At 45.2% G+C, this 27,712-nt stretch overlaps 2 protein-coding genes across 2 annotated transcripts; one reads left to right on the forward strand and one right to left on the reverse strand.

The window, feature by feature from the left end:
• The first annotated feature begins 235 nt into the window (after window positions 1-235).
• KLHL11 (kelch like family member 11) lies at window positions 236-16,130 on the forward strand. Its single transcript, XM_002748621.6, has 2 exons — window positions 236-831; window positions 9,927-16,130. The coding sequence occupies exons 1-2, from the start codon at window positions 287-289 to the stop codon at window positions 11,506-11,508; spliced, it is 2,127 nt and encodes a 708-aa protein (XP_002748667.1). The 5' UTR covers window positions 236-286; the 3' UTR covers window positions 11,509-16,130.
• KLHL10 (kelch like family member 10) lies at window positions 13,398-26,677 on the reverse strand. The gene is made up of 5 exons (XM_035300532.3): window positions 26,380-26,677; window positions 21,275-21,764; window positions 17,906-18,523; window positions 16,922-17,071; window positions 13,398-16,712 (listed from the first exon to the last, which is right to left on the reverse strand). The coding sequence occupies exons 1-5, from the start codon at window positions 26,571-26,573 to the stop codon at window positions 16,338-16,340; spliced, it is 1,827 nt and encodes a 608-aa protein (XP_035156423.1). The 5' UTR covers window positions 26,574-26,677; the 3' UTR covers window positions 13,398-16,337.
• Between the last annotated feature and the right edge of the window lie 1,035 nt (window positions 26,678-27,712).

A 27,712-nucleotide genomic window follows, 5' to 3' on the forward strand; every position in this document is an offset into this window, starting at 1 on the left:
CGACAAAATGACTGCAGAGAGCATGCTACCCAAGGAAAGGGAGCGAGCCCTCCTCGCACCCGATGTCCTGGTAAGGGGCCTGGGGCGAAGTCATCCCGACTGGTAGACGATTACAGCTGAACCTCACCAAGGTGGGCGGGGCTGCGGGAGGCGAGGTGGCGCGTGCGCAGTCGGCGGGCGACCCGGCTCCGCCCCGCGCGCACTATTTAATCCCAGAATCCCTCTCTGTCTCACCAAACGGCCACATCGTTCCAAGGCTGCGGAGGCCGGGCGCGGCAGCGTCAAGATGGCGGCCGCGGCAGTGGCGGCAGCGGCGGCGGCCGCCGCGGCTGCATCTCTTCAGGTGCTGGAGATGGAGAGCATGGAGACTGCCGCCGCCGGCTCGGCAGGACTGGCTGCGGAAGTCCGAGGCAGCGGCACGGTGGACTTCGGGCCTGGGCCGGGGATCTCTGCCATGGAGGCGAGCGGGGGCGATCCGGGCCCAGAAGCCGAGGATTTCGAGTGCAGCTCTCACTGCTCAGAGCTGTCCTGGCGGCAGAACGAGCAGCGGCGCCAGGGCCTCTTCTGCGACATTACCCTGTGCTTCGGCGGGGCTGGAGGCCGCGAGTTCCGGGCCCACCGCTCGGTACTGGCCGCGGCCACCGAGTACTTCACGCCCCTGCTGTCGGGCCAGTTTTCCGAGTCCCGCTCGGGACGGGTGGAGATGCGCAAGTGGAGCTCTGAGCCGGGGCCCGAACCCGACACAGTGGAAGCCGTTATCGAGTATATGTACACCGGGCGCATCCGCGTCAGCACGGGCAGCGTGCACGAGGTGCTGGAGTTGGCCGACAGGTAAGCGAGGGAGGCGGGAGCGCGGAGGGCGGCGGGCGCGGAGAGGGGGAGATGCTCGTCAGCGGACGGGCGGGCAGTGCCTGCCACGGCAGCCCCGCAAGTCCTGAGTGGGCGCATTGGTTTCACACTCGCTGAGCGTCTGCTGGGGGGCAGCCACTGCGCTGGGCGAGGAGGATGCACCCGCAGGTCAGGCGAGGGCGCCCCGCACCCAGGGAGCTCAGATGCTAACTAGGTGGTGGGACAAAGGTGATGAAAAGAAAAGTCAGTATGTGTTAAGTGTTGTGGTGACGTTCAAAAGTAGTGAAAAGATACGGATTGAATAAAGACCTTTCTGAGGAGGTGACGTTTCGACTGACCTCTAAATGTCAAAAAATAACTGATCGTGCAAAGATGGGGAATGAACATTACAGACAACGCAAAGGCCCTCCGGCAGGATCCAGTTTGGCTTAAAGAAAAGCCTTAAAATACAGTCCAGTGAGACTGTCTAGTGGATGAAGAGGAAAAGGATGCGTGAGATGCGTTGGAATAACGACTTTGGATTTCACTGAGTGTGGTAGGAAGCTGGGTAAAGAAATGATCTGATTTAAGTATTTTAATATTATTCTGCCACTGTTGTAAATGGATTGTAGGGAGCAGGAATGGATGCTCCAGAGACTGGTTAGAAGGCAGGTAATACCATTTATAGAGATGGGGAGGCGTTTGTTTTGGCAATTATCATCTTACAGATTCGTTAACAAAACGCATCCACTCAGATGCAGGATTCTAAGGTACTAGTGTTTCAGCAGTGATCAAAACAGACAAAAGTCCTTTTCCTTATCGCACTTCGGTTGGTAGACGGACGGTAAATAAGTAAAATAAAGCATGGGGGGAGTACATAGAAAGTGCTGGGAGAGAGGAGGTGTTTTTCAAACTGGGTAGATAGAAGACTGCCTCTTGAACAAGACGTTTTGCTCAGAACCGAAAGAGGGAGGTAAAGCGTGTGTCAGGTAGGGGACACACGTACAGAGGCCCTGAGGAGGAGCTTGCTGTGTGTTAGAGAACAGCGGGAGCCAGTATGGCTGTGTCAAAGGGATGCATGGTGAGAGGAATAGGAGAAGCCCCAGGATGGTAATGGGCATGGATCCAGATCCCATAGGGCCTTGATGACCTGTGGAAGGACATGAGCTTTTATTCTGATTGAAATGGGAAGGTTTGGGGCAGAGGAATGATGCAGCCTGATTTGATGAATAGTGCTGTGTTGAAAAAGGATGTGGCGGCCAGGCACCGTAGCTCACGCCTGTAATCTCAGCACTTTGGGAGGCCATGGTGGGTGGATGCTTGAGGTCAGGAGTTTGAGACCAGCCTGGGCAACACGGTGAAACACCATCTCTACTAAAAAATACAAAAATTAGTCAGGCGTGATGGCCTGCCTGTAATCCCAGCTGTTGGGGAGGCTGAGGCACGAGAATCATTTGAGCCTGAGAGGCGGGAGGTTGCAGTAAGCCGAGATTGCACCACTGCACTCCAGCCTGGCCAGCAGAGTGAGACTCTAGTCTCAAAAAAAAAAGAACAAAGGATATGGCATTGAGGAGGGAGCAACAAGGGCAGACACAGAGAGACTGTAGGTGGTTGTGTCATTGGTGGTGGAGGCTTGGTTTGAGGTGGGAGAAGTAAAGGTGATGAGAAGTGCTCTGGTTCTAGATGTATTTTGAAAGTAGATGAGATGCATTTGCTGCTGGATTTGATGTGGGATATAGGGGAAAAGACTGCTACCTTTTCGACCCAAGCAATTGGAAGGATGGAATTATTAAGATGTGAAAGATTGCAGAAGAGCAAGTCTGGGAGGAAGATCAGGAGTTGGGATTTGGTTAAGGAGGTGCCTGGGGCAGTTGAATATAAGCACAGGGGAGCTAGAGATACATATTGGGGAAATTAGCATATAAATGGTAACTAAAGCCATGGGGCTGGATGGTATTACTTAGGGAGTGAACCCTGGGGTTCTCTAGAATGTGAAAGAGGAGCTGGCTGGGTGAGGTGGCTCATGCCTCCAATCCCAGCACTTTGGGAGACTAGGAGTTCGAGACCACCCTGGGCGACATGATGAAACTGTCTGTACTGAAAATACAAAAATTAGCAGGACGTGGTGGCAGGTGCCTGTAATCCCAGCTACTCGGGAGGCTGAGGCAGGCAGAAGAATTGCTAGAACCCAGGAGGTGGAGGTCGTAGTGAGCTGAGATTTCGCCACAGCACCCCAGCCTAGGCAACAGAGTGAGTGTCAGTCTAAAAAAAAAAAAAAGAAGGAGACTGATCTCTTGGAAACATAGCAAGGAAGGATGTCAAGGAGGGAGTAGCCAGTCATGTCAACTCTGTCAACCCATAAGTGATGGTTGCAGGTCATTGATGCCATTGACAAGAGCTAGTTAAGCTTTGCTTTATAAAGAGGATCAGAAAAATGGTACAAATGTGGAAATGTTTTTTGGGGGGAGGCAATCCCACTGAGGTAAGAGATACTAGAGCATGTTTGTGTGCTGCTGAAAATGATTCAGTAGAAGAGGAGTAATTGATGTTACAGGAGCAGAGGAGTGATTGCAGGAGTAAAGTCATTGCAACCAAGAAGGGAACTGTAGGGATGGAAGAGGAGTGATCCCTTTCCTCTTTATCATAAAGGGTCATAGCTGACATTCTTTTTTTTTTTTTTTTGAGACGGAATTTCGCTCTTGTTACCCAAGCTGGAGTGCAATGGCGTGATCTCGGCTCACCGTAACCTCCGACTCCTGGGTTCAGGCAATTCTCCTGCCTCGGCCTCCTGAGTAGCTGGGATTACAGGCACACGCCACCATGCCTGGCTAATTTTTTGTATTTTTAGTAGAGATGGGGTTTCACCATGTTGACCAGGATGGTCTTGATCTCTTGACCTCATGATCCACCTGCCTCGGCCTCTCAAAGTGCTGGGATTACAGGCTTGAGCCACCACGTCCGGCAACACAGCTGACATTCTTAAAAGACAGGTTATAGGACAGAGAAAAGTGTAAGATTATTACAGGCACATGTGTGCTCAAGAGTCAGACAAAATAAGAAAACTCTAAGGCACGACTGAAATTTGTAGACCATCCTGTGGTTACAGAAAGAATGGAGACTTGGAGTGCATCAAGACAGGTTATGGGAGAGCCAGGAGAGGAAAGCATGGCACCACAGACTGTCCTGTTAGGCAGGTGGAACCTCACAGGCAGCAGCTGTCACAAAGAATAGATGTATCCTGTGGGAAAAGTTTCTGTCAGACCTTTAAAGTGTCGGACATTAGCTTCCTTAGTTTTTCCTGTGAGTGCATCTTTCCTAGATCTGAATAAGAGGGGGGCTTCAGAGAAAGCCTGTTTACCTCATTAATGTGGATTTTCTCTACAGATACAAATCTCCCCCACAAAAGACAGCTCTTCAAAGCGAGTCCTATGCTTTCGTCCCCTCTGAATATGTCAAAGAAGTATATTTTTGGGTGAAATACTCTGTTTCAGTATAGAATCCATATTAAAATTGGAAAGGTTGGACTGCAAAGGCAGATTATAGGGTACAGCTGCTGGCAGATTGGTGATGGGAAGATGAAGTTCCTGCCTGATTGTTTCTGTTTTCTCAAGAGGCTGGGTCATCAGTGAGAAGGTGGAGTGGGCTGAGCATAGCTCTGAGGGAGAGAGGGTTGTTGCTGAAAATGGGTGGAAAAGGGTCATTGCACTCACCCAAGCTATGTTTGATTCTGTCATATGATCTTGAGTTTGACAGATTTGCCCCTGCTCTACTGGGGAGTTAGAAGAGAGGATAGGATACTCCAGGCATTTTACTCAAAACTCATCTCTCAATCTGTCAGAGGCTAAGCAGCTGGCTTTTGTCAGGCACTGTTTGACGTGCCCTGCAACCAGCCATCACATTTAATCTTCCCATCAGCTCTGAGGCAGGACCCTCTACCCCTACCCCTAAATGCATTCTGACTGTTGATGATCATGCCTGCCTCACTGGGCACTTGTAAGGATCAGAAATATAATAATAGAATATGCCTGATGCCCCTCACATGACAGATGCCTAGTATAGGACAGCTATTTTCATGAAGCATTGCTTCCAGACACCTATGGGAACATGTCTCTGAATTACCTGGAGTGTGTGCTAAAACTAGGAGCCCAGGACAGCCTGGGAATCAGGTGATGCTGGCACCCAGACATGTCTGGGAGCCACTATATTCCTTTACCACTCCACTTTGTCTTTGCTTTATCTCTAAAATGATACGTTCCCTTAAAAGGGTGAAGGGAGCCTGACTTACTCATCTTCATATTATAGTTAAGATAGTTACTAAGCACAGTCACTAATAACAAATGGTTACTGAATTGAGAGAGGCCTAAACTGATGAAGTGATTCTTAATCTTGTTTTAAGGTTTTTCTTAGTTCTGGGGACTTAGTCTTTTTAAAGCAGTGGTCTCAAATTGGCTATCCTCAGGCCGATTGCTGCCAGATTTAAGAATTTGTCTGAAACGATTGTGGGGTTTTTTTAATTTACCTTTAAATGAATTTAGGTGAGCAGACAATATTTAGTCAGCTACATGCCAAATCACTTTGTTTTGTTTTTAACCTACACATTTGTTTTTGTTTTTGTTTTTGAGATGGAGTCTCTCTGTGTCCCCAGGCTGGAGTGCAGTGGCATGATCTCAGTCAGCTCACTGCAACCTCTGCTCCAGGTTCAGGCAATTCTTCTGCCTTAGGCTCCTGAGTAGCTGGGACTACAGGCACCCACCACCATGCTGGGCTAATTTTTGTGGGGTCTTTTTTGTGTGTGTGTTTGTTTTTGAGACAGAGTTTTGCTCTTGTTACCCAGGCTGGAGTGCAATGGCGGGATCTCGGCTCACCACAACCTCCGCCTCCTGGGTTCAGGCAATTCTCCTGCCTCAGCCTCCTGAGTAGCTGGGATTACAGGCACATGCCACCATGCCCAGCTAACTTTTTGTATTTTTAGTAGAGATGGGGTTTCACTATGTTGACCAGGATGGTCTCGATCTCTTGACCTCGTGATCCACCCGCCTCGTCCTCCCAAAGTACTGGGATTATAGGCTTCAGCCACCGCGCCTGGCCTTGTTTTTGTTTTTTGAGATGGAGTCTCACTGTCACTGGAGTGCAGTGGGCACGATCTCAGCTCACTGCAACCTCCGCCTTGCGGGTTCAAGTGATTCTCCTGCCTCAACCTCCCAAGTAACTGGGATTACAGGTATATGCCACCACACCTGGCTAATTTTTGTATTTTTAGTAGAGATGGGGTTTTGCCATGTTGGCCAGGCTGGTCTTGAACTTCTGACCTCAGGTGATCCACCCACTTTGGTCTCCCAAAGTGCTGGGATTATAGGCATGAACCACTGAGCCTGGCCTAATTTTTCTATTTTTAGTAAAGACACGGTTTTACCATTTTGGCCAGATTGGTCTTGAACTCCTGACCTCAAGTGATCCTCCTGCCTTAGTCTCTCAAAGTGTTAGGATTATAGGCCTGAGCCACTGTGCCTGGCCTGAGTTACTGCACCCAGCCTCTACACATGTTTTTTTGTTGTGTTTTTGTGTTATATCCTGCTTCTTCAGATGTTTGAGTTTGTGTGGCATCCCTGCTTTAGTGAGAACCCAGTTCAGGACAAATCTTCTGAGTACTCCATCCCCTCTGGCTGCCCAGAGAAAAAGCTCTGGTGATGAGATTAAAACCTCTGACACAGGGAGTATATCTACTCAGGGTATCTTGAATCTATGCTCCTGGATAAAAATTTGAAAATAAAATAAAACTTCTAGCAGAAAGCCTGTTTCTTCTGATATCTGACTGAAAAGACCCCCCCAACAAGTTCCTGCCTGGCTGTTACTTTATACCATAAGGTCCTTTCACTGAGACCCTCTTTCATTTTAAAAGAGGCTGGTATACTGGGTGTGGTGGCTCACACCTGTAATCTCAGCACTTTGGGAGGCTAAAGTGGGCAGATTGCTTGAGTTTAGGAGTTTGAGACCATTCTGGGCAACATGGCAAAACCTTGTCTCTACAAAAAAAAAAAAGTATCTGGGTGTGGTGGCGTGTGCCTGTAGTCCCAGCAACTTGGGAGGTAAAGGTGAGAATCACTTGAGCCCAAGAAGTCGATACTGCAGTTGAGGCTGCACTGAGCCATGATTCCACACTGCATTCCAGCCTGGGTGACAGTGAGACTCTGTCTCAAAAAAAAACAAAAACAACGGCCGGGCGCGGTGGCTCAAGCCTGTAATCCCAGCACTTTGGGAGGCCGAGGCGGGTGGATCACGAGGTCAAGAGATCGAGACCATCCTGGTCAACATGGTGAAACCCCGTCTCTATTAAAAATACAAAAAATTAGCTGGGCACGGTGGTGCGTGCCTGTAATCCCAGCTACTCAGGAGGCTGAGGCAGGAGAATTGCCTGAACCCAGGAGGCGGAGGTTGCAGTGAGCCAAGGTCGCGCCATTGCGCTCCAGCCTGGGTAACAGGAGCGAAACTCCGTCTCTAAAAAAAAAAAAAAAAAAAACAAAAACAAACAAAAAACATGAGGCTGGTGGCTAGCAAGGAATTAGGGAAGAACGGCAAAGACAAGTTTGGATAGGGAATTGCTTTGCCAGGGACAAATTAAAGTGAAAATAAAGTTTGGGACTGTTGTACTTTAATCCCTGCACTTTGGGAGGCTGAGGTCAGGAGTTTGAGACCAGCCTGGCTAACATGGTGAAACCCCATCCCTACTAAAAAATACAAAAAATTAGCCGGGCATGGTGGTGTGCACCTGTGATCCCAGCTACTCGGGAGGCTGAGGCAAGAGAATCCCTTGAACCCAGGAGGCAGAGGTTGCAGTGAGCTGAGATTGTGCCACTGCTCTTCAGCCTGGCAACAGAACAAGACTCCATCTCAAAAAACAAAAACCATCAAAAAACTCCAGCTGGATCCAGTGTCATGTGCCTGTGGTCCCTGCTACTCTGGAAGCTGAGGTAGAAGGATTGCTTGAGCCTAGGAGTTTGGGGCTGTAGTTCACTGTGATCACACCTATGAATAGCCCCTGCACTCCAGTCTGGGCAGCGTAGCAAAAACTTGTCTCCCAAAATAAAAATTCCATTTTGTGTTTTCATATATATGTGTGTATGTTTATATATTTATATTTCACATATATGTAATTATATAAACTATAATATAAATAATACCTTAAATATATCTTATACAAATATGATTTATATATATATATATATATATATATATATATATATATATATATATATTTTTTTTTTTTAGATGGAGTCTTGCTCTGTCACCCAGGCTGGAGTCCAGTGATACAATCTTGGCTCACTGCAACCTCCACCTCTTGGGTTCAAGCCATTCTCCTGCTTCAGCCTCCCAAGTAGCTGGGACTTCAGGCGCCTGCCACCATGCCCAGCTAATTTTTGTATTTTTAGTAGAGACGAGATTTTACCATGTTGGCCAGGCTGATCTTGAACTCCTGACCTCATGATCTGCCCATCTTGGCCTCCCAAAGTGCTGGGATTACAAGCATGAGCCACCATGCCCAGCCTATGTATTTTTTTTTTTAAAGACAGTCTAAGACAGTCTTGCTTTGTTGCCCAGGCTGGAGTGCAGTGGCTATTCACAGGCACGATTATAGCTCACTAGAACCTTGAACTCCTGACCTCAACCAATCCTCTTGCCTAAGCCTCCTGAGTAGCTGAGACTACAGGCATGCATCACCATGCCCAGCTCTGTACGTCCTTTTTTTTTTTATTTTTGAGGCTAGAATCTCATTCTGTCACCCAAGCTGGAGTGCAGTGGCAAAATCTCGGCTCACTACCTCTGCCTCCCAGGTTCAAACGATTCTCCTCCCTCAACCTCCTGAGTAACTGGGCGCCCACTACCAAGCCCAGCTAATTTTTGTATTTTAAGAGACAGGGTTTTGCCACATTTCCTAGGCTAGTCTCGAACTCCTGGCTCAAGTGATTCTCAGCCTCCCAAACACCCAGCCTATATGTGCTTTTAAACATCCTTTTCCAGCACAATATTTTCTAATTTGGTGGTGGTTTTTTTTTTCTTTCAGGTTTTCTTTACAAAGTGAGATTAACCATTTCAATATATATAATTTAGATTCTCTCAAAATGTGACCGTAGACTGGGTATAGTGGCTCATAAACTGTAATCCAAAAACTCTTTGGGAAGCAGAGGCAGGAGGATTGCTTAAGGTAAGGAGTTCAAGACCAGTGTGGACAATATAGTGAGACCCCATTTCTAAAATAATAATAATAATAATATTTTTAAAAACGTAGGCCATGGGCTGGGCAAGGTGGCTCAAGCCTGTAATCCCAGCACTTTGGGAGGCCGAGTTAGGTGAATCACGAGGTCAGGAGTTCAAGACCAGCCTGGCCAAAATGGTGAAACGCCATCTCAAAAAAAGAAAGAAAGAAAAACATAGGCTGTGGGTAGGTAGGGTGCTCACACCTGTAATCCCAACACTTTGGGATGCCGAGGTGGGCAGATTACCTGAGGTCAGGAGTTCAAGACCAGCCTGGCCAACGTAGTGAAACCTCATCTCTACTAAAAATACAAAAATTAGCCAGATATGGTGGCACATGCCTGTAATCCCAGCTGCTTGGTAGGCTGAGGTAGGAGAATTGCTTGAGCCCAGGAGACAGGGGTTGCAGTGAGCTGAGATGGTGCTACTGTACTCCAGCTTGGCCAACAGAGTGAGACTATGTCTCAAAAAAAAAAAAAAAAAAAAATGTAGGCCAGGCATGGTAGCTCACACTTATAATCCCAGCACTTTGGGAGGCCGAGGCAGGCGGATCATTTTGAGGTCAGGAGTTTGAGACCAGCCTGGCCAACATAGTAAAACCCCACCTCTATTAAAAATACAAAAATTAGCTGGATGTGGTGGCAAGTAGCTGTAATCCCAGCTACTTGGGAAGCTGAGGCAAGAGAATTGCTGGAACCCAGGAGGCAGAGGTTGCAGTGAGCCGATAATACAACACTGCACTCCCGCCTGGGTGACAGAGTGAGACTCTGTCTCAAAAAGAAAGAAAAAAGTAACCACATGAAATATGTACATTTGAAAAATTAATCTTCCCTTTTTCTTGATTTTAGGTTTCTACTAATTCGTTTAAAAGAATTTTGTGGAGAATTTCTTAAGAAAAAACTTCATCTCTCAAATTGTGTGGCAATTCATAGCTTAGCCCACATGTACACCCTGAGCCAACTTGCTCTGAAGGCTGCTGATATGATACGGAGAAATTTCCACAAAGTGATTCAGGATGAAGAATTTTATACATTACCTTTCCATCTCATTAGAGACTGGCTTTCAGATTTGGAAATTACGGTTGATTCTGAAGAAGTTCTCTTTGAAACCGTTTTGAAATGGGTTCAGAGAAATGCTGAAGAGAGAGAGAGATACTTCGAAGAACTTTTTAAATTGCTCAGGTTGTCCCAGATGAAACCTACCTACCTTACACGACATGTCAAACCAGAGAGGCTGGTAGCCAATAATGAAGTTTGCGTCAAGTTGGTGGCTGATGCAGTGGAGAGGCATGCTCTGAGAGCTGAGAATATACAATCTGGCACATTCCAGCTCCCCACTTCTCATGTTTCACTACTGCCTCGTTATGGGCAAAATATGGATGTGATCATGGTTATTGGAGGTGTGTCAGAAGGAGGAGACTATTTAAGTGAATGTGTGGGGTATTTTGTTGATGAGGACAGATGGGTAAACCTGCCACATATTCATAATCACCTCGATGGACATGCTGTTGCAGTAACAGAATCCTACGTGTATGTTGCAGGATCAATGGAGCCAGGGTTTGCTAAAACTGTAGAAAGGTATAACCCAAATTTGAATACATGGGAACATGTTTGTAGTCTGATGACAAGAAAGCATTCTTTTGGGCTAACAGAAGTCAAAGGGAAGCTCTATAGCATTGGAGGACATGGCAACTTTAGTCCTGGTTTTAAAGATGTGACTGTTTATAATCCTGAGCTTGATAAATGGCACAACTTGGAATCGGCACCAAAGATTCTTCGAGATGTCAAAGCACTAGGCATTGAAGACCGGTTTGTATACATTGCCGCCCGCACTCCTGTGGACCGGGACACTGAAGATGGACTAAAGGCTGTAATTACTTGCTATGATACAGAGACTCGACAGTGGCAAGATGTGGAATCTTTGCCACTTATTGACAATTACTGCTTTTTCCAAATGTCTGTGGTCAATTCAAACTTTTATCAGACAGCATCATGTTGTCCCAAGAGTTATTGTTTAGAAAACGAAGAGGCAGTAAGAAAAATTGCCAGCCAGGTATCTGATGAGATCCTTGAAAGCTTGCCTCCAGAAGTCCTAAGCATCGAAGGAGCAGCCATTTGCTATTACAAAGATGATGTCTTCATTATTGGAGGCTGGAAAAACAGTGATGATATAGATAAACAGTATCGGAAAGAAGCCTACCGATATTGTGCGGAGAGGAAGAGGTGGATGCTGCTTCCTCCTATGCCACAACCTCGTTGTAGAGCCACTGCTTGTCACGTGAGGATCCCCTACCGATACTTGCATGGCACACAGAGATATCCTATGCCTCAAAACCTAATGTGGCAGAAGGACCGCATCAGACAAATGCAAGAGATACATCGTCACGCCCTAAACATGCGGCGAGTGCCAAGCTCTCAGATTGAATGCTAGGCTCTCTCAAGTGTGCAGCTCAAAACTGTTATACCCGTTTCGTGAAGCTGAAGATATCCAGGCTGTTACTTGAAAAAGTATGTCGATAACTTATTTTCTACCTGAACTGGTTGTTACCCCATATAAAGGAAATACAGTTAAAACTAGAGAATGGGAAACTCAGTTCAATACATGGTCATTTTGTTAACTTGCAATCTTTGTCTTTGGTTTGTTTGTGCTAGCTAAATAAGATCTTATTAAAGACAAATGGGAAAGTCAGGTGTAGTTGCTTGGCTGTTTTTCTGCCAACGAGTTATAACTCCTTTGTCTTGGGGACTTATGTTTTGAACATGCTTTAAGCACCAATTTTATTTGCACATTTACTTTGATATTCTTTCTCATTTTTCATGAAATGATTGGTTTTGGCAAGATCGGACTTATGCACTGAGCCCTCATCTGCAGGAGGCATGTGCAATAGTGAGACTGAAATTTGGATGAAAATGCTCAATATTTCAGCAAGATGGTTTGAGAATGTTTGCATTGATACTTTCTTATGTTTATCTAGAAATGCCATTTTCATTTCTAGAAGATGTGACTGATGAGAAATTTGTGATTGGCTCATGCATTTTTTGAATATTTTTCATTAGCAGCTGTTTACAGACTTTAAGCCTTTGGTCTGAGGTGAGGATAGTTGGCATAAGTATAGCTCTTTAGCTGATTGACTAAATACACAGAAGGTCACATATGTGAACTTTGTTTCTCTAAGAAGAAAAGTATTAGTGTAGACTGAGAAAGGCATTTAAAACATTTTTTAAACACCTTTTTCAGGAGTTGCAGGATAATTTGAGGATGTGTTAATGAGTGTAAATAATGCCTATGACAATCTACACTCAATGCCTTCCATTTTAATTTTTGCTCTAATGCATATTATATAGAATTTTCAATATTCCCTTTTTTTGCCTTTGAGATGGAATCTCACTCTGTGGCCCAGGCTGGAGTGCAGTGGCTCGATCCCAGCTCACTGCAACCTCTGCCTCCCGGGAGGTTCAAGTGATTCTTTTGCCTCAGCCTCCCTAATAGGATTACAGGTGTGCATCACCACCCCTGGCTAATTTTTGTATTTTTAGTAGAGACAGGGTTTCACCATGTTGGCCAGGTTTTCTCAATCACCTGACCTCAAGTGATTCACCTGCCTCGGCCTCCCAAACTGCTGGGATTGCATGCCCGGCCTTTTTTTTAAGGCAAAGCCTTGCTCTCCTCACCCAGCCTGGAGTGCAGTGGCAAAATCTTGGCTCACTGCAATCTCCGCCTCCCAGGTTCAAGTGATTCTCCTGCCTCAGCCTCCTGAGTAGCTGGGATTAAAGGCGCCCACCACCACGCCCGGCTAATTTTTCTACTTTTAGTAGAGACAGGGTTTTGCCATGTTGGTCAGGGTGGTCTTGAACTCCTGACCTCAGGTGATCCCCCCGCCTCAACCTCCCAAAAGTCCTGGGATTCCAGGCTTGAGCCACCACACCTGGCCCATTATTACTTTCTACAAAAACTGTTTTTTTCAAAATGGGAAAGAAGCCACAATTTAGAGAAATGTTGCTAAAGAGAAGCATTATTTCTGGCCCTGATTGTTATATTTTATCTAGTTGCTCTACACTTTTAAACTTTGCTTGAGCCTAGGATACCAAATTTGGGTACATAATTTTGGCTCCTAAAGATTGTGGGCTGGGCACAGTGGCTCACGACTATAATCCCAGCACTTTGGGGGAAGCTGAGGTGGGCAGATTTTGAGCTCAGGAGTTCAAGACCAGCCTGGGGAACATAGTGCTGGGATTGCGGATGTGAGCCACCATGCCCGGCCTCAAATTGACTCCTAGTGCTCAGTTAATATAAAGGATTCCTAACAGTTTGCAATGTAGTTTTCTTTTTTTTATTTTTTATTTTTTAAGCTGTGAGGTCTCACCTTATTGGTCAGGCTGGTCCTAAGCTCCTTTCTTCAAGCAATCCTCCCATCTTGGCCTCCCAAAGAGCCACCTGCCCGGTGATTTATCCTGTTTCTTAAGGAATGTCTTTACCTTCTTAGACATTTTGGAATACCATTCTAGAAGTCAAATTCCAAGTTCAGTCATTTTTTTTTCCTAGTCCATTATAGTTAACCTTGTTAGTGATCAAATATCGAAAGAGAAAAGCACAACCAGAAATTTTGGCTATTTGCTGCAAGACTAATAGTTTTAGCTCTTGGGTCTATACTAAGAACTTGAAATTTTTAAATTAGTATCCCTGCCTAGGAGAAAAGTTTTTAATAAATGTGTGATGTGTTAAAGTTGAAAATCAACTTTAAATCCCTTTAATTTAGACTGGAGTGGGTGTGGGAAATTGCAAATCTATTTCTACATATAAAGATACATTATCCTACCCCACCACTACCCTTTTCTCAATTTCCATTTCTTTGTAGTCACTTTAATAAAAGCCATTTGAATTCTGAGAAGCACTAATTCCTAGTTGTGAGAGGTCTATGCAAGTAAGAGTGAATCATTAAGTGAAGCTCATTGAATAAAGTTCTCATTTCTTTCCAATAGACTATGCTAGCAAACTTCCTTTTCTTATGTTTAAATAATTTAATATCTCACTACGATAGTTTTTCACTAGAAGGGTGTGATGTGTTTTTGTTTTTTGTTCTCAGAGTTGTCTTCTGAGATAATCATTACCAAGTCTTTCGTGGGGTTCTGTTTTTTTCACATGGTGTGACAAAAATTGTAAGTCATAAGATTTAGGCAAAGTCTGGTTCTAAAACCTTGATTTAAACTGTTGTTTTTTAACTTAGCAGGCAGCCTAGGCCATGGCTGAAAGAAGGGGTAAGTCCTTCATTGCATGCTGATGTGTGCAGGTTTTCTGGAATTTCTGATTTTTATATTTGAATTCACATGTGTGATTTCACATCAATAACTTGTGTTTCTGAAATATTCTAACTAACTTGTTAATAAGGAAAGAAACCAGATTTGCTTAAATTGTTCAAGGCTGACATTCTGAAATTCTAAACTGGAAATAACTTGCCAGAGTATTTGGAAAGATTCTAATTACAAAGATCAGGCCTAAAATAGCTCCTTGGGAAAGAAATTTCCTTTTTGATGAAAACTTAAAAGATGGTTTTTGGTAATGTAAGCCGTTAAAAACATGACTTTAGAAAGACAGCTTAATGGTGTGTTCAAGCAAACCTTTGTTTTGTTGCTGTTGCTTTTGCTTATGTTTGTAGAAGAGAGAGGAAGTCATTATACCAAAAAATAACAAGTATATATAACTTTGAGTGAGGCTACTTATATCTTAGAATGGGTATCCTTGAACTGTATCTACCCCACCATGGCTTAAAAAAATCAGTGGTGTATATTGAGAATGTCAGTCATGAGCTTAGTGTTTAAGTAACACATCCCACTTACAGTTGTTTGCATGATTAGTCTTGTGTATCTTGATATTCAACTTTGCTTTTGCTGTGCCAGTTCAAAAATAACTTTTTTGCTAAAAACTCTTAAAATTCATGACATCAGTTTTGTTTTGATCACCTGGTTTTATATAGTATTTCTGGGACCAAAAAATTTAAATATACTTTTTTTAATATGGAACAGAAATTTGAAGCTGGAAAGATAGTGTTTATGGAAGATTTGTGTGCTTTTGTTTTTAAACCCATCAGGCTGCTGGTAAGGCAGTGTCTAGGGCTCATTTTCCTCGTTACCTCTTGACTAGTGTAGCATGTGGTATGTTTAAAATTCATTTTCTGTTTGGTAATTCTAATATCAACACTATACTATATATGTAGACAAATGAGCTGAATTGTATATTTTAGTTATTTGGTCTAATCAAGCATAACTAAAGGGACTTCTTTTTTGGTACTTTTCTCAAATTAAGTTTAAATATAGTATACTGGCCACATTTCATGTCTTTGAAAGTATACATTATTGTAAAGCAAGTACTCTGTCTATATCAGAGGGTGCTTTAACTGTAAAATACTTGAGAAGCAATTCAATCTCACCTAAACTCTGAAACATTTTGGCACAGTTCATCACTCCGGTTTGTTACTTTCTTGAGAATAGTCCATTTTTTGTTTTTGTTATTGTAATGTATGTTCTGGTCATTGGAAACAGAACAGCTCATAGTTGAGTGATGTAATATAATAGCAGTAATATAACCTAGTAGTGATTTTGCTTCAAGGAATTTAATTAGTTAGCAAAACCACTGCTGTTTGTGGGGCTTTTTTTGTCTTACTTTGTGACCATCACTACAAATGTCTTATGTTGAAGCACAGACAGACTGTAGAGCACTTGTTAACTTAATCCTCCTGCATATGCACTCGTGGAAAGTAGTGCTTGCTAGATGTTAGAAGATTTTATGATCCATCTGCTTGGGCTCGTTATTTGTAAAATAAACATTTAATTTGAGTTGATGCAGTGAGTTTTTTGGACTAGTAGTATCCAGGTCCCTACTCTACTGAAAATATAATCTTCACTATCTCCTTTTAAGTCAGAGGAGATGTAGTATTTAGAACACCTTGAGACATTACTTTGTAAAATAGCTCGTTTTATGTTCTTGAAGCTATCTTGTTCTCTGTTAAAGCTACTAATTGTCTCAGTGTAAGTTTTAAATAAACATATTTCTTTAAAGCTGGTTTGTACCATGTGATTTTTCTTCTTTAATTGTGCACTGTTGGATATCATTGCCTTCTTCCCTCCCTCCCGCTCCCTCATCCAACCATCACTCCCTTCAGCTGAACATTTTCCAGTATTCTTCAAAGTTTAAACACTGCATTTATTTAAAAAAAAAGAATTAATTCTTACTGCTTAGACTTTTTATTAGCTAAATGAAGGGGCTCATACAGGTAGGGTACTTGTTGAAGCAGAATACTTTACTTCATCTCGCAGTGCTAATCCTGGGAAGTTGTCCCGTCTAGCTGCATATTCCCCAACATTGGCCAGCCCTGGTACCACACAGCAGCTCAGAGCGCTTCGGTATATGCTCATGTCGTGAGCATCATACCACTCATCGGTCTTTTCGTCATAGCACTCCACATTAAAGGTGGTGGTAAAGCCGTTGAAGCCACCCACCACAAACAAGAGGTCATCCACCACCTCAATGCCAAAATTGCTACGAGGGTTAAACATAGTGGGGATTGTGCGCCAAGTGTTAGCCACTGGGCTATAGGCTTCTGCACTCCTGAGGCGATTCGCTCCATCAAAGCCACCTACCTGTGGATAGCAAAAGAAACACCGTTGGCCGCTAACCACTGATTCTATGCACTGAGGAGGCCCTTGTGGGGGTACCCGTGATTTCATAACTCCCTCTTCCATGAAAAAAAGCTCTTCAAATACTTCACAATAGTAGCATAAACCCATTTACTAATACAAAATCTAGGGGTAATATGTGCGTGTGTTTTTGCAGTACTAGATCAACTTACTGCATATACATGTTCTCCATAAGCAATCACGCCTATTCCACTCCTCCTGCTTCTCATGGGTGCTATGACTGTCCACTGATTACTTTCAGTGTTGTACACTTCTGCTGTAAACAGGCACTCATTTCCATTAAACCCACCACATATGTAGACCTGTGTGAAGAGTTCCAAGATTATTAAAATTTCCACCTCTAGGGAATAGAAAGAAAGGATATGTGTGTGGTGGTAGGAGACACTTAATCCCAGTCCGTACAATCTCAATTAATTTTTTTAGAGACAGAGTCTTGCTCTGTCACCCAGGCTGGAGTGCAGTGGTCTGATCTCAGCTCACTGCAACCTCCACCTCCTGGGTTCTAACAAGTCTCCTGCCTCAGCCTCCCGAGTAGCTGGGACTACAGGCGCACACCACCATGTTCGGCTAATTTTTTTGTATTTTAGTAGAGTCCGGGTTTTACCATGTTGCCCAGGCTGGTCTCGAACTCCTGAGCTCAGGCAATCCACCCACCTCGGCCTCCCAGAGTGCTAGGATTACTGGCATGAGCCACCATGTCTGGCCTATTTTTTATTTTTTGAGTTGGAGTCTCACTGTTGCCTGAGCTGGAGGGCAGTGGAGCTATCTTGGCTCAGTTAAACCTCCGCCTCTTGAGTAGCTGGAATTACAGGTGTGCGCCACCACGCCTGGCTAATTTTTGTATTTTTAGTAGAGACGGGGTTTCACCATGTTGGCGAGGCTGGTCTCCAACTCCTGACCTCAAGTGATCTGCCCACCATTGCCTCCCAAAGTGCTGAGATTACAGGCATGAGACACCGGGCCCGGCCGCATTACTTTTTAATAAGCAAAATAAGACAGTTGTAGCTGGGTCACTTAGTTGAAGGAAGAATGAGTACTGCAAAGTGAATACTGCCACTTCATCTTTCACCCACCCCAAAAAAGAACAGCATCATTTCTGGGCTTGTACTTTGCACCCTCCCACCCTGGTCCTTTACCTTTTCATAAAGTGTTGTGGCGCTTGCATCACTCCTCTGTTCGTGCATGGGGGCGATGAGTGTCCATTGATTGGTCTCTGGCTCATAGCGTTCAGCAGTGTTTAGACGCACGTAGCCATCAAATCCTCCCATGGCATAAATAAAATTACTGAGGACTGTCACACTGATGTAGCAACGTCTGGAGTGCATTGGGGCTACCTGATGCCAGGTTTTCTTGACTGGGTCAAAACGCTTAACGCTATTGAAATAGTCTACACTATCAAACCCCCCAATGATATACACATAGCCTTTCAAATAGGCTGCCCCATGGTAGGCACGGGGACTCTCTTCATCACAAGTAACGTTCACCCATCTGTCTGCCCGAGCATCATATGCCTCAATGGCATTGGTGGGGCTTCCACCACTCCAGCCACCAATTGCAAAGAGGATGGCATAGGGCAAGCGGGGTCTGGTGAGTGGGTTGGTGAAATCAGAATTAGAGGGTCCATTCATGTTGAGGTCATACATGGCTTTTAGGGCATTAATGATGACTGGTTTGCATTCCTCACTGTCTTTGACATAGTCATTCATCTTAACGTTGTTCATGAAGTACTCAGCATGCATTAGGGCCAGGCGAACCTAAGAAGCAAATGCAGAGTCATTCAGGCGAGGTGAGGGTGCCAGGAAATCCCATATCCTTAACCCCCATTTTATAGTCTGCCTTTGAATTGCTGGAAATATTTTGGTTTGTTTTTGAAATGTATAAGTCACAGTTTAAATAGTCGATTTTGAGGCTCCCACCATAATCCCAGAACTTTGTGAGGTCGAAGCAGCAGATTGCTTGAGGCCAGGAGTTTGAGACCAGCCTGGTACCATAGCAAGACCCTCTCTCTACTAAAAATACAGAAGTTGGGGCCAGGCGGGGTGGCTAGCACCTGTAATACCAGCACTTTGGGAGGTCAAGACTGGCAAGTCACCTGTGGTCAGGAGTTTTGAGACCAGCCTGGCCAACATGCTGAAACTGCATCTCTACTAAAAATACAAAAATTAGCTGCGTGTGGTGGCAAGTGCCACCCAGCTACTCAGGAGACTGAGGCAGGAGAATCACTTGAACCCAGGAGGTGGAGGTTGCAGTGAGCCGAGATTGCCCCACTACACTCCAGCCTGGGCAACAGAGCTAGATTCTATCTCAAAAAAAAAGAAAAAAAAATATTTGCCACTGGGCACAGTGACTCGTGCCTGTAATCCCAGCATTTTGGGAGGCCGAGGCTGGCAGATCGCGAGGTTTGGAGTTCAAGACCAGCCTGACCAACATGGAGAAACCCCATCTCTACTAAAAATACAAAAATTAGCCCGGTGTGGTGGTGCATGCTTGTAATCCCTGCTACTTGGAAGGCTGAGGCAGGAGAATCGCTTGAACCCGGGAGGCGGAGGTTGCAGTGAGCTGAGGTCATGCCATTGCACTCCAACCTGGGCAACAAGAGCAAAACTCCATCTCAAAAAAAAAAAAAATCGCCAGGCATGGTGGCACACGCCTGTAGTTCCAGCTACTCTGGAGGCTAAAGCCTGAGAATCACTTGAACCCAGGAGGTAGAGGTTGCAGTGAACTGTGATCATACCACAGCATCCCAGCCTGGGTGACAGAGTGAGACACTGTCTCATAATAAATAGTCATTTCGGGGAAGTGGTATATACATTTGGAAGTTGAGAATGAGCTAGATAGAAGGCAACTCAGGTGGCCACAGAGAAATTCCATTCCTTGGCCACTGGACAATGCTATTACACCAGGAAAAACCACGGTACTTGTTCAGTAATTGACTGTGTCTGTATATGTAAACTAACGCTTATTAGCACCAACTGGCAACAGTAGTGTGCAATGCTCATGTTTTTTTGTTTGTTTGTTTTTTATTTTTTGAGACTAATTCTCACTTTTGTTGCCCAGCTGAAGTGCAGTGGCGTAATCTCTGCTCACTGCAGCCTCTGCCTCCTGGGTTCAAGTGATTCTCCTGTCTCAACCTCCCAAGAAGCTGCGATTACAGGCATGCACCACTACGCCCAGCTAATTTTTGAATTTTTAGTAGAGACAGCGTTCCACCATGTTGGCGGCTGACCTCAGGTGATCCGCCCACCTTGGCCTCCCAAAATGCTAAAATCACAGACATGAGCCACTGTGCCTGGCCATGATTTGGTTTCTTTTTCTTTTTTTTTTTTTTTTTTGAGACGGAGTTTCACTCTTGTAACCTAGGCTGGAGTGCAATAGCGCGATCTCGGCTCACTGAAACCTCCGCCTCCTGGGTTCAGGCAATTCTCCTGCCTCAGCCTCCTGAGTAGCTGGGATTACAGGCACGCGCCACCATACCCGGCTAATTTTTTGTATTTTTACTAGAGACGGGGTTTCACCATGTTGACCAGGATGGTCTCGATCTCTTGACCTTGTGATCCACCCGCCTCGGCCTCCCAAAGTGCTGGGATTACAGGCTTGAGCCACCGCGCCTGGCCCATAATTTGGTTTCTAATTCAACTTCTACCTTGGGTATGGAGAAATTCATAGAAAGAAAAAACGCTGAATTTCACCCCTTTAGAATTCTTTTTCTTTTTGAGACAGGGTCTCACTCTTGCCCAGGCTGAATTGCAGTGGGGCAATCACGGCTCACTGCAGCCTTGATCTTCCAGGCTCAAGCAATCCTCCCATTTCAGCCTCCCACCCAGTAGCTGGGTCTGCAGGTATGCACCACTATGCCTGGCTAATTTTAATATTTTATGTAAAGACTGGGTCTCCCTATGTTGCCCAGGCTGGCCTCAAACTCTGGGCTCAAGTAACCCTCCCTTCTTGGCCTCCCAAAGTGAGCCACCACACCCCGCCTAGAATTATTCTGAAGACTCTGTGCCGGTCACAGTGGCTCATGCCTGTAATCCCAGCACTTTGGGAGGCCAAGGCAGGCAGGTCTCGAGGTCAAGAGATTGAGACCATCCTGGCCAACATAGCAAAACCCCGTCTCTACTAAAAATACAAAAATTAGCTGGGCATGGTGGCGTGCACCTGTAGTCCCAGTTACTCGGGAGGCTGAGGCAGGAGAACTGCTTGAACCTCTGGAGGCAAAGGTTGCAGTGAGCCGAAATTGCGCCACTACACTCCAGCCTGGTGACAAAGCAAGACTGCATAGAAAAAAAAAAAAAAAGACGCTCTCCTTCCCCCACCACCAGGAAGGATTTTGGTCAAAGACTATAACTGAAGTAAAAAGAACCAGTATGACTGTTGCAAAATTCCAGAGAATAGTAGATGCCTTCTATCTAAGGACATGTAGATACAGCCTTGGGATCTGTTATATGTCTGAATTTTGCTTTTAGGACAATCTCTCTGGGATAAAGGAATCAAGAGTGAACATTGACCTTAGGAAGCAAAACTGAAATGTGCTGCTTTCTATTTTGGGGGTCATGGGAAATCCACTTTAAAATGGCCTCAAATACAGCATCTTCCTGTTTGACATTGAGCTCATCTTTCTCGATGATGTCCTTCAGTTCAGTGACTGAGAGCTCTAAAAATTCCGCAGAGACTTTCACCATCTCCTCGAAGTTGTGCAGTATGAACATGTAGGCCTTCTGCCTCAGCTCAGGACAGTAGTAGTAGTCGGTGAACTTACAGATGCCGATACAATTATCCAAGCACAGCTCCGACTTGAGGAACTCGCAGCAACCCCTGACAATACCCATGATGTTAAATTGGTCTGCAGCAGCAAGCAGTCTCTCCACATTGTCTGGTGTGATAGGCACGGTCCGGGTGTACGCATACTCGATGATCAGCTTCATCATGTCGGGGGAAATGCCAGGGATGTTGTATACCTTCTTTTCAGTGTTGTTCCAGCCGCTTGTAAACAAAGCTCTGGAAAAAGGAAAGAAACCAGCAGCCACTGACGCATTTCTCTCCTGCTGGGCGAGTACATTAGAAACGGCCTGACAAGTGGGGTGCAGGCATGTGCTATATACAGTGGACAAGAAGAACAACTTTCCAACAACTTTGACTTTGGCCATTCTTACCTTGTGGATGGAGAAATTAAGATCTAGAACTGAGAGCAACACCCAGGTCTCTTGGGCTGGGCTCGGTGACTCACCTATAATCCCAGCACCTTGGGAGGTGGAGGTGGGTGGATCACCTGAGGTCAGGAGTTTGAGACCATACTAAGCAACATGGCAAAACCCCATCTCTATTAAAAACACAAAAATCAGCTGGGTGTGGTGGAGTGCACCAGTAATCCCAGCTACTCGGGAGGCTGAGGCAGGAGAACTGCTTGAACCTGGGAGGCGAAGGTTGCAGTGAGCTGAGATCGTGCCACTGTACTCCAGCCTAGGTGACAGAGCAAGACTCTGTCAAAAGACCCAGGTCTTTTCTATCTCAACCAATGGTCCACCAAATCCTGCCTCGCTTAAGGAATTTAAACTTGAGCAATGTACTTTTTTTTTTTTTTTGAGGCAGAGTTTCGCTCTTTTTGGCCAGGCTGGAGTATAATGGCATAATCTCGGCCCACCACAACCTCTGCCTCCTGGGTTCAAGCATTTCTCCTGCCTCAGACTCCCAAGTAGCTGGGATTACAGGCATGAGCCACCACGTCTGGCTAATATTTGTATATTTAGTAGAGACAGCGTTTCTCCATGTCAGGCTGGTCTTGAACTCCAACCTCAGATGATTCACCTGCCTCAGCCTCCCAAAGTGCTAGGAACAATGTACTTTTAAAATAAGTATCATTCAAACAACTTGGCAAGATTTGATGCAGAATTTGATTACTTCTCACCTCTTGGTCCAAGTCATCCTCTCCTGCGTAGAATACCAGGTATAACCTCCTCACTGATCTCCCTGCTTCTGCCCTTGACAACTCTAGAGTTGGTAGACTTAAAATTTTTTTTGTTTGGTCTGGCACGGTGGCTCACACCTGTAATCCCAGCACTTTGGGAGGCCAAGATAGGCAGCTCCCAAGGTCAAGAGATCAAGACCATACTGGCCAACATGGTGAAACCCTGTCTCTACTAAAAATAAAAAAATTAGCTGGCCTTGGTGGTGCAAACCTGTAGTCCCAGCTACTTGGGAGGCTGAGTCAGGAGAATTGCTTGAACCTGGGAGGTGGAGGTTGCAGTGAGCCAAGATTGCACCACTACATTCCAGCCTGGTGACAGAGCAAGACTCCATTAAAAAATATATATATATATAAAATATGAGATTGGCGGGGGAGGGGAGGAGGGTCTTCCTTTATTGCCCAGGCTGGTCTTGAACTCCTAGGCTCAAGTGATGCTCCTGCCTCAGCCTCCCAAAGCATTGGGATTACAGGCGTGAGCGACTGCACCCAGTCTAGAGTTTATATAGTTTATCCCAGCAGACAAAGTAATTCTTACAAGTTTATGTTTGTTTTCTTTCTTTCTTTTTTTTTTGAGACGGAGTTTCGCTCTTGTTTACCCAGGCTGGAGTGCAATGGCGTCATCTCGGCTCACCGCAACCTCCGCCTCCTGGGTTCAGGCAATTCTCCTGCCTCAGCCTCCTGAGTAGCTGGGATTACAGGCACATTCCACCATGTCCAGCTAATTTTTTGTATTTTTAGTAGAGATGGGGCTTCACCATGTTGACCAGGATGTTCTCGATCTCTTGACCTCATGATCCACCCGCCTCGGCCTCCCATAGTGCTGGGATTACAGGCGTGAGCCACCATGCCGGCTAGGTTTATGTTTCTTTTCTACTTGTAATCTTCCACTAAATTCCCTTCCTACTCAGGGTAAAATGCAAAGTTCTTACCCAGGGAATGTTTAGGGCCTCTGAGATCTGGACCACTGATACCTCTCTGACCCTGTCTTCTCCCACCTGCCCTTCACTCTGTGTCCAGCCCTGCCTGCCCGTTTGCTGTTCCTGAAGCACACCAGAGCTGCTTCCAACTTTGGTCCTTTGTACTTGCTGTTCCCGCTGCCTGGAAGGCTCCTCCACAGCTGCATATTTCTTCCTTCTTCATCCCCTTGAAGTCTTTGCTCAAATGTTACTGTGTCAGCAAGACCTTCTCTAACAATCCTATTTAAAATGGGGCAGGGGGCAGTGGCTCACACCTGTAATTCCAGCACTTTGGGAGGCCGAGGCAGGCATATCACATGAGGCCAGGAGTTTGAGACCAGACTGGCGAATGTCGAAAAACCATATCTCTACAAAAAATACAAAATTAGCCAGGCATGGTGGTACACGTCTGTAATCCCAGCTACTCGGGAGGCTGAGGCAGAAGAATCACTTGAACCTGGGAGGCGGAGTTTCCGGTGAGAGCCAAGATTATGCTACTGCACTCAGCCTGGAGGACAGAGCGAGATTCTGTTTCAAAAAATAAAATAAAATAAAATGGCCACTCACTACTTTTTATCTTCCTTTTCTTTTTTTCCCAAGCACTTATGATGACCTGATATGCATTTTACTGATTTAATGCACATTCCCCCTACTAGAGGATAAACTTCGTGAGAACAGGAATCTTTCTCTCTCTTTCTTTCTTTCCTTCCCTCCTTCCCTCCCTCCCTCCTTCCTTCCTTCCTTCTCTCTCCTTTTCTTCTTTCTCTCTCTCTTCCTTCCTCTTTTTTCTTTCTCTCTCTCCTTCCTTCCTCTTTTTTCTTTCTCTCTCACTCTCTCTCTCTCTCTCTTTCAAACAGGGTCTTGCTCTGTCACCCAGGATGGAATGCAATGGCATGATCTTGGCTCATTGCAAACTCTGACTCCTGAGTTCAAGCAACTTTCCTGTCTTGTCTCAGCCTCCTGAGTAGCTGGGATTACAGGTGTGCACCACCACACTCAGCTAATTTTTGTATTTTTTTAGAAGAGACTGGGTTTCACCATGTTGGACCAGCTAGTCTTGAACTCCTGATCTCAGGTGATCTGCCTGTCTTGGCTTCCCAAAGTGCTAGGATTACAGGCGTGAGCTACCACACCTGGCCAATTGTTTTTTCAGTATCCAGAAGAGTGCCTGTAACAAAATAGGCATTCAATAATTTTCTTTTAATGAATAATAGAGGGGCCGGGTGCGGTGGCTCACGCCTATAATCCCAGCACTTTGGGAGGCCAAGGCGGGTGGATCACGAGGTCAAGAGATCGAGACCATCCTGGTCAACATGGTGAAATCCCGTCTCTACTAAAAATACAAAAATTAGCTGGGCATGGTGGTGCGCGCCTGTAGTCCCAGCTACTTGGGAGGCTGAGGCAGGAGAATTGCCTGAACCCAGGAGGCGGAAGTTGCGGTGAGCCGAGATCACGCCATTGCACTCCAGCCTGGGTAACAAGAGCGAAACTCCTTCTCAAAAAAAAAAAAAAGAAAAGAAAAGAAAAATCAGATCTTGCCAGGTGCAGTGCCTAATGCCTGTAATCCCAGCACTTTGGGAGGTAAAGGCAGGCAGATCACCTGAGGTCAGGAGTTTGAGACCAGCCTGAGCAACATGGCAAAACGCTGTTGCTACTAAAAATACAAAAATTACCCAGGCATGGTGGTGGGCGCTTGTAATCCCAGCTGAGGTGGAGGATCGATTGAACCTGGGAGGCGGAGGTTGCAGTGAGCCAAAATTGCACCATTGCACTCCAGCCTGGGTGACAGAGTGAGACTCATCTCAAAAAAAAAAAAAAAAAAAGAAAGAAAAATTAGATCTCTCAATAGCAAAAGAAAAGGGAAAACAAAACAAAACAGACAGAAAAATCAAAGAGAAAAGCCCTGACCCTAGTCATGCCTCTTCAGAAGGCAAAGGAGCTAGGCAGGCTCAAGGACCACAGAGCTGGCCAGGCACAGTGGCTCACACCTGTAATCCCAGCACTTTGGGACACTGAGGCAGGAGGATTGCTTCAGGCCAGGAGTTCAGGACCAGCCTGGGCAACACAGTGAGACTCCATCTCTACAAAACATTTAAAAAGTAGCATGATGCAATGGGATGTGCCTGTAGACCTAGCTACTTGGGAGGCTGGGGTAGGTGGATCATTTGAGCCCTGCAGTTCAAAGCTGCAGTGACCTATGATTCATCACTACACTCCAGCCTGGTCAAAAGAGTGAGATCTTATCTCTAAAAAACATAAAACAAACAAACAAAAATCTTTTTTGAGATGAAGTCGTGCTTTGTCACCCAGGCTGGAGTGTAGTGGCACAATCTCGGCTCACTGCAGCCTTTGCCTCCCAGGTTCAAGCAATTCTCCTGAGTAGCTGGGATTACAAGTTCGCACCACCATGCCTGGCTAGTTTTTGTATTTTTAGTAGAGATGGGGTTTCACCATGTTGGTCAGGCTGGTCTCAAACTCTTGACCTCATAATCTGCCCGCCTCAACCTCCCAAAGTACTGGGGATTATAGGCATGAGCCACTGTGCCGGGCTTAAAAAATTTTTTTCAAGGAGTCCAGAGCCTTGACTGTGTCCCTACAGTTAAGATGGTGGGGTGGGAAAGAGAAAAGGGATCAAAGTGTCTCAAAAAGAGCCCAATTGCCCCTTTGGCTTAGTTTGGCAACCCTGTTATACCTAAAGTAGGAACTGCAGCTACAGAGGATGTTCTTGTGGGCATTGAACTCAAAGCCATTGACCTTGATGACCACGTCACAGAGCTTGCCCTCTAGCCTAAGCTCGTTGAAGATCTCACAGGTCATCGCACTCATCTTCCTCTCCATGTGAGGCTGGTGGAAACGTGTGGAGGCCGCCATGCTCTCCATCTCCATGGCACCCCGGGACCAGCGGAGAGAGGTTGCTCTCCTAGAGTGTTGGGGAGGGTTGTGGGGGGCCCCTTTAGCCAGCTGTCGCTCCTTTTCCCTACTACATCTATAGGGCCTATCAGGCAGACCAAGTTCCAGAATCCTGGGCCTGCAGTGAGATCATGCAGGATTGTGCTCTCAGGTTCTGGAACTGCCTCCTGGCCTTGTCCACTTCCTTCTCTCCTCCCCCCAACCCCACTTAGGCTGAAAAGCACCTCACACCTCCTTCTGTGTTCTCAAACCCAGAACAGAACCGTGACCACTAGCACCATCTGAGTGTTTATTGGTTCCAGCTCCTGTTACTCACCTGATACAGGTCTCTATCCCTGGAACATCCATCTACCTTTTGCCACCCAGCACTTGGCTCCCTAGACACTGAACTCAAGGAAATCCAAGTCACTTGAGGCTGAAGGGAAAAGTAAAACCGATTAAATTTATTTATTTTTTTTTTGAGGGAAAAAGAGAAAAAGAAGGGAAAAAAAGAAAAAGAGGGAAAAAGGAATATTACTTCATTCCTAAAATGGGTTTCAATAATGGCCGATCAATATTTTGAGTGTTTAAAGTGGTTAATGCATATTTTATGTGTTTAAAATGGAGACCTCTATTGTGTTTATTTGTTCTGGCTCTGAGTTCAAGTCCTGGATATCATTATCAATTTGTTGTCTCGTGGAATCTAAATCTCATTATGTGTCTTATGTATCTGGGTGTTAAGATCTCTTATTGTTACATTAATCCTTTTACCCTTGCATCCTTGTAGCTCTGAAATCTATTTTATTAAGTGTGAGAATTACAACTCCTGCTTTTTATTTATTTATTTTTGCTCTCCATTTGGTTGGTGAGTTTTTTTCCATCCCCTTGTTTTGAGTCTTTGTATATCTTTAGATATATCGTTAGATTTTGTGGATAATGAATATTTTGTGTGTTTAAAATGGAGAGCTCTATTAAGTTTATTTGTTCTGTATCTTAGTTCCAGTCCCGGATATCGTTATCAATTTTCTGTCTCGTTGAATCTAAATCTCATTATGGGTCTTATGTATCTGGGCGTTAAGATCTCTTATTATTACATTAATCCTTTTACCCTTGTATCCTTGTAGCTTTGAAATCTA

The sequence above is a fragment of the Callithrix jacchus genome, chromosome 5 (genome assembly GCF_049354715.1).
Source record: "Callithrix jacchus isolate 240 chromosome 5, calJac240_pri, whole genome shotgun sequence".
NCBI classification, from domain to species: Eukaryota; Metazoa; Chordata; class Mammalia; order Primates; family Cebidae; genus Callithrix; species Callithrix jacchus.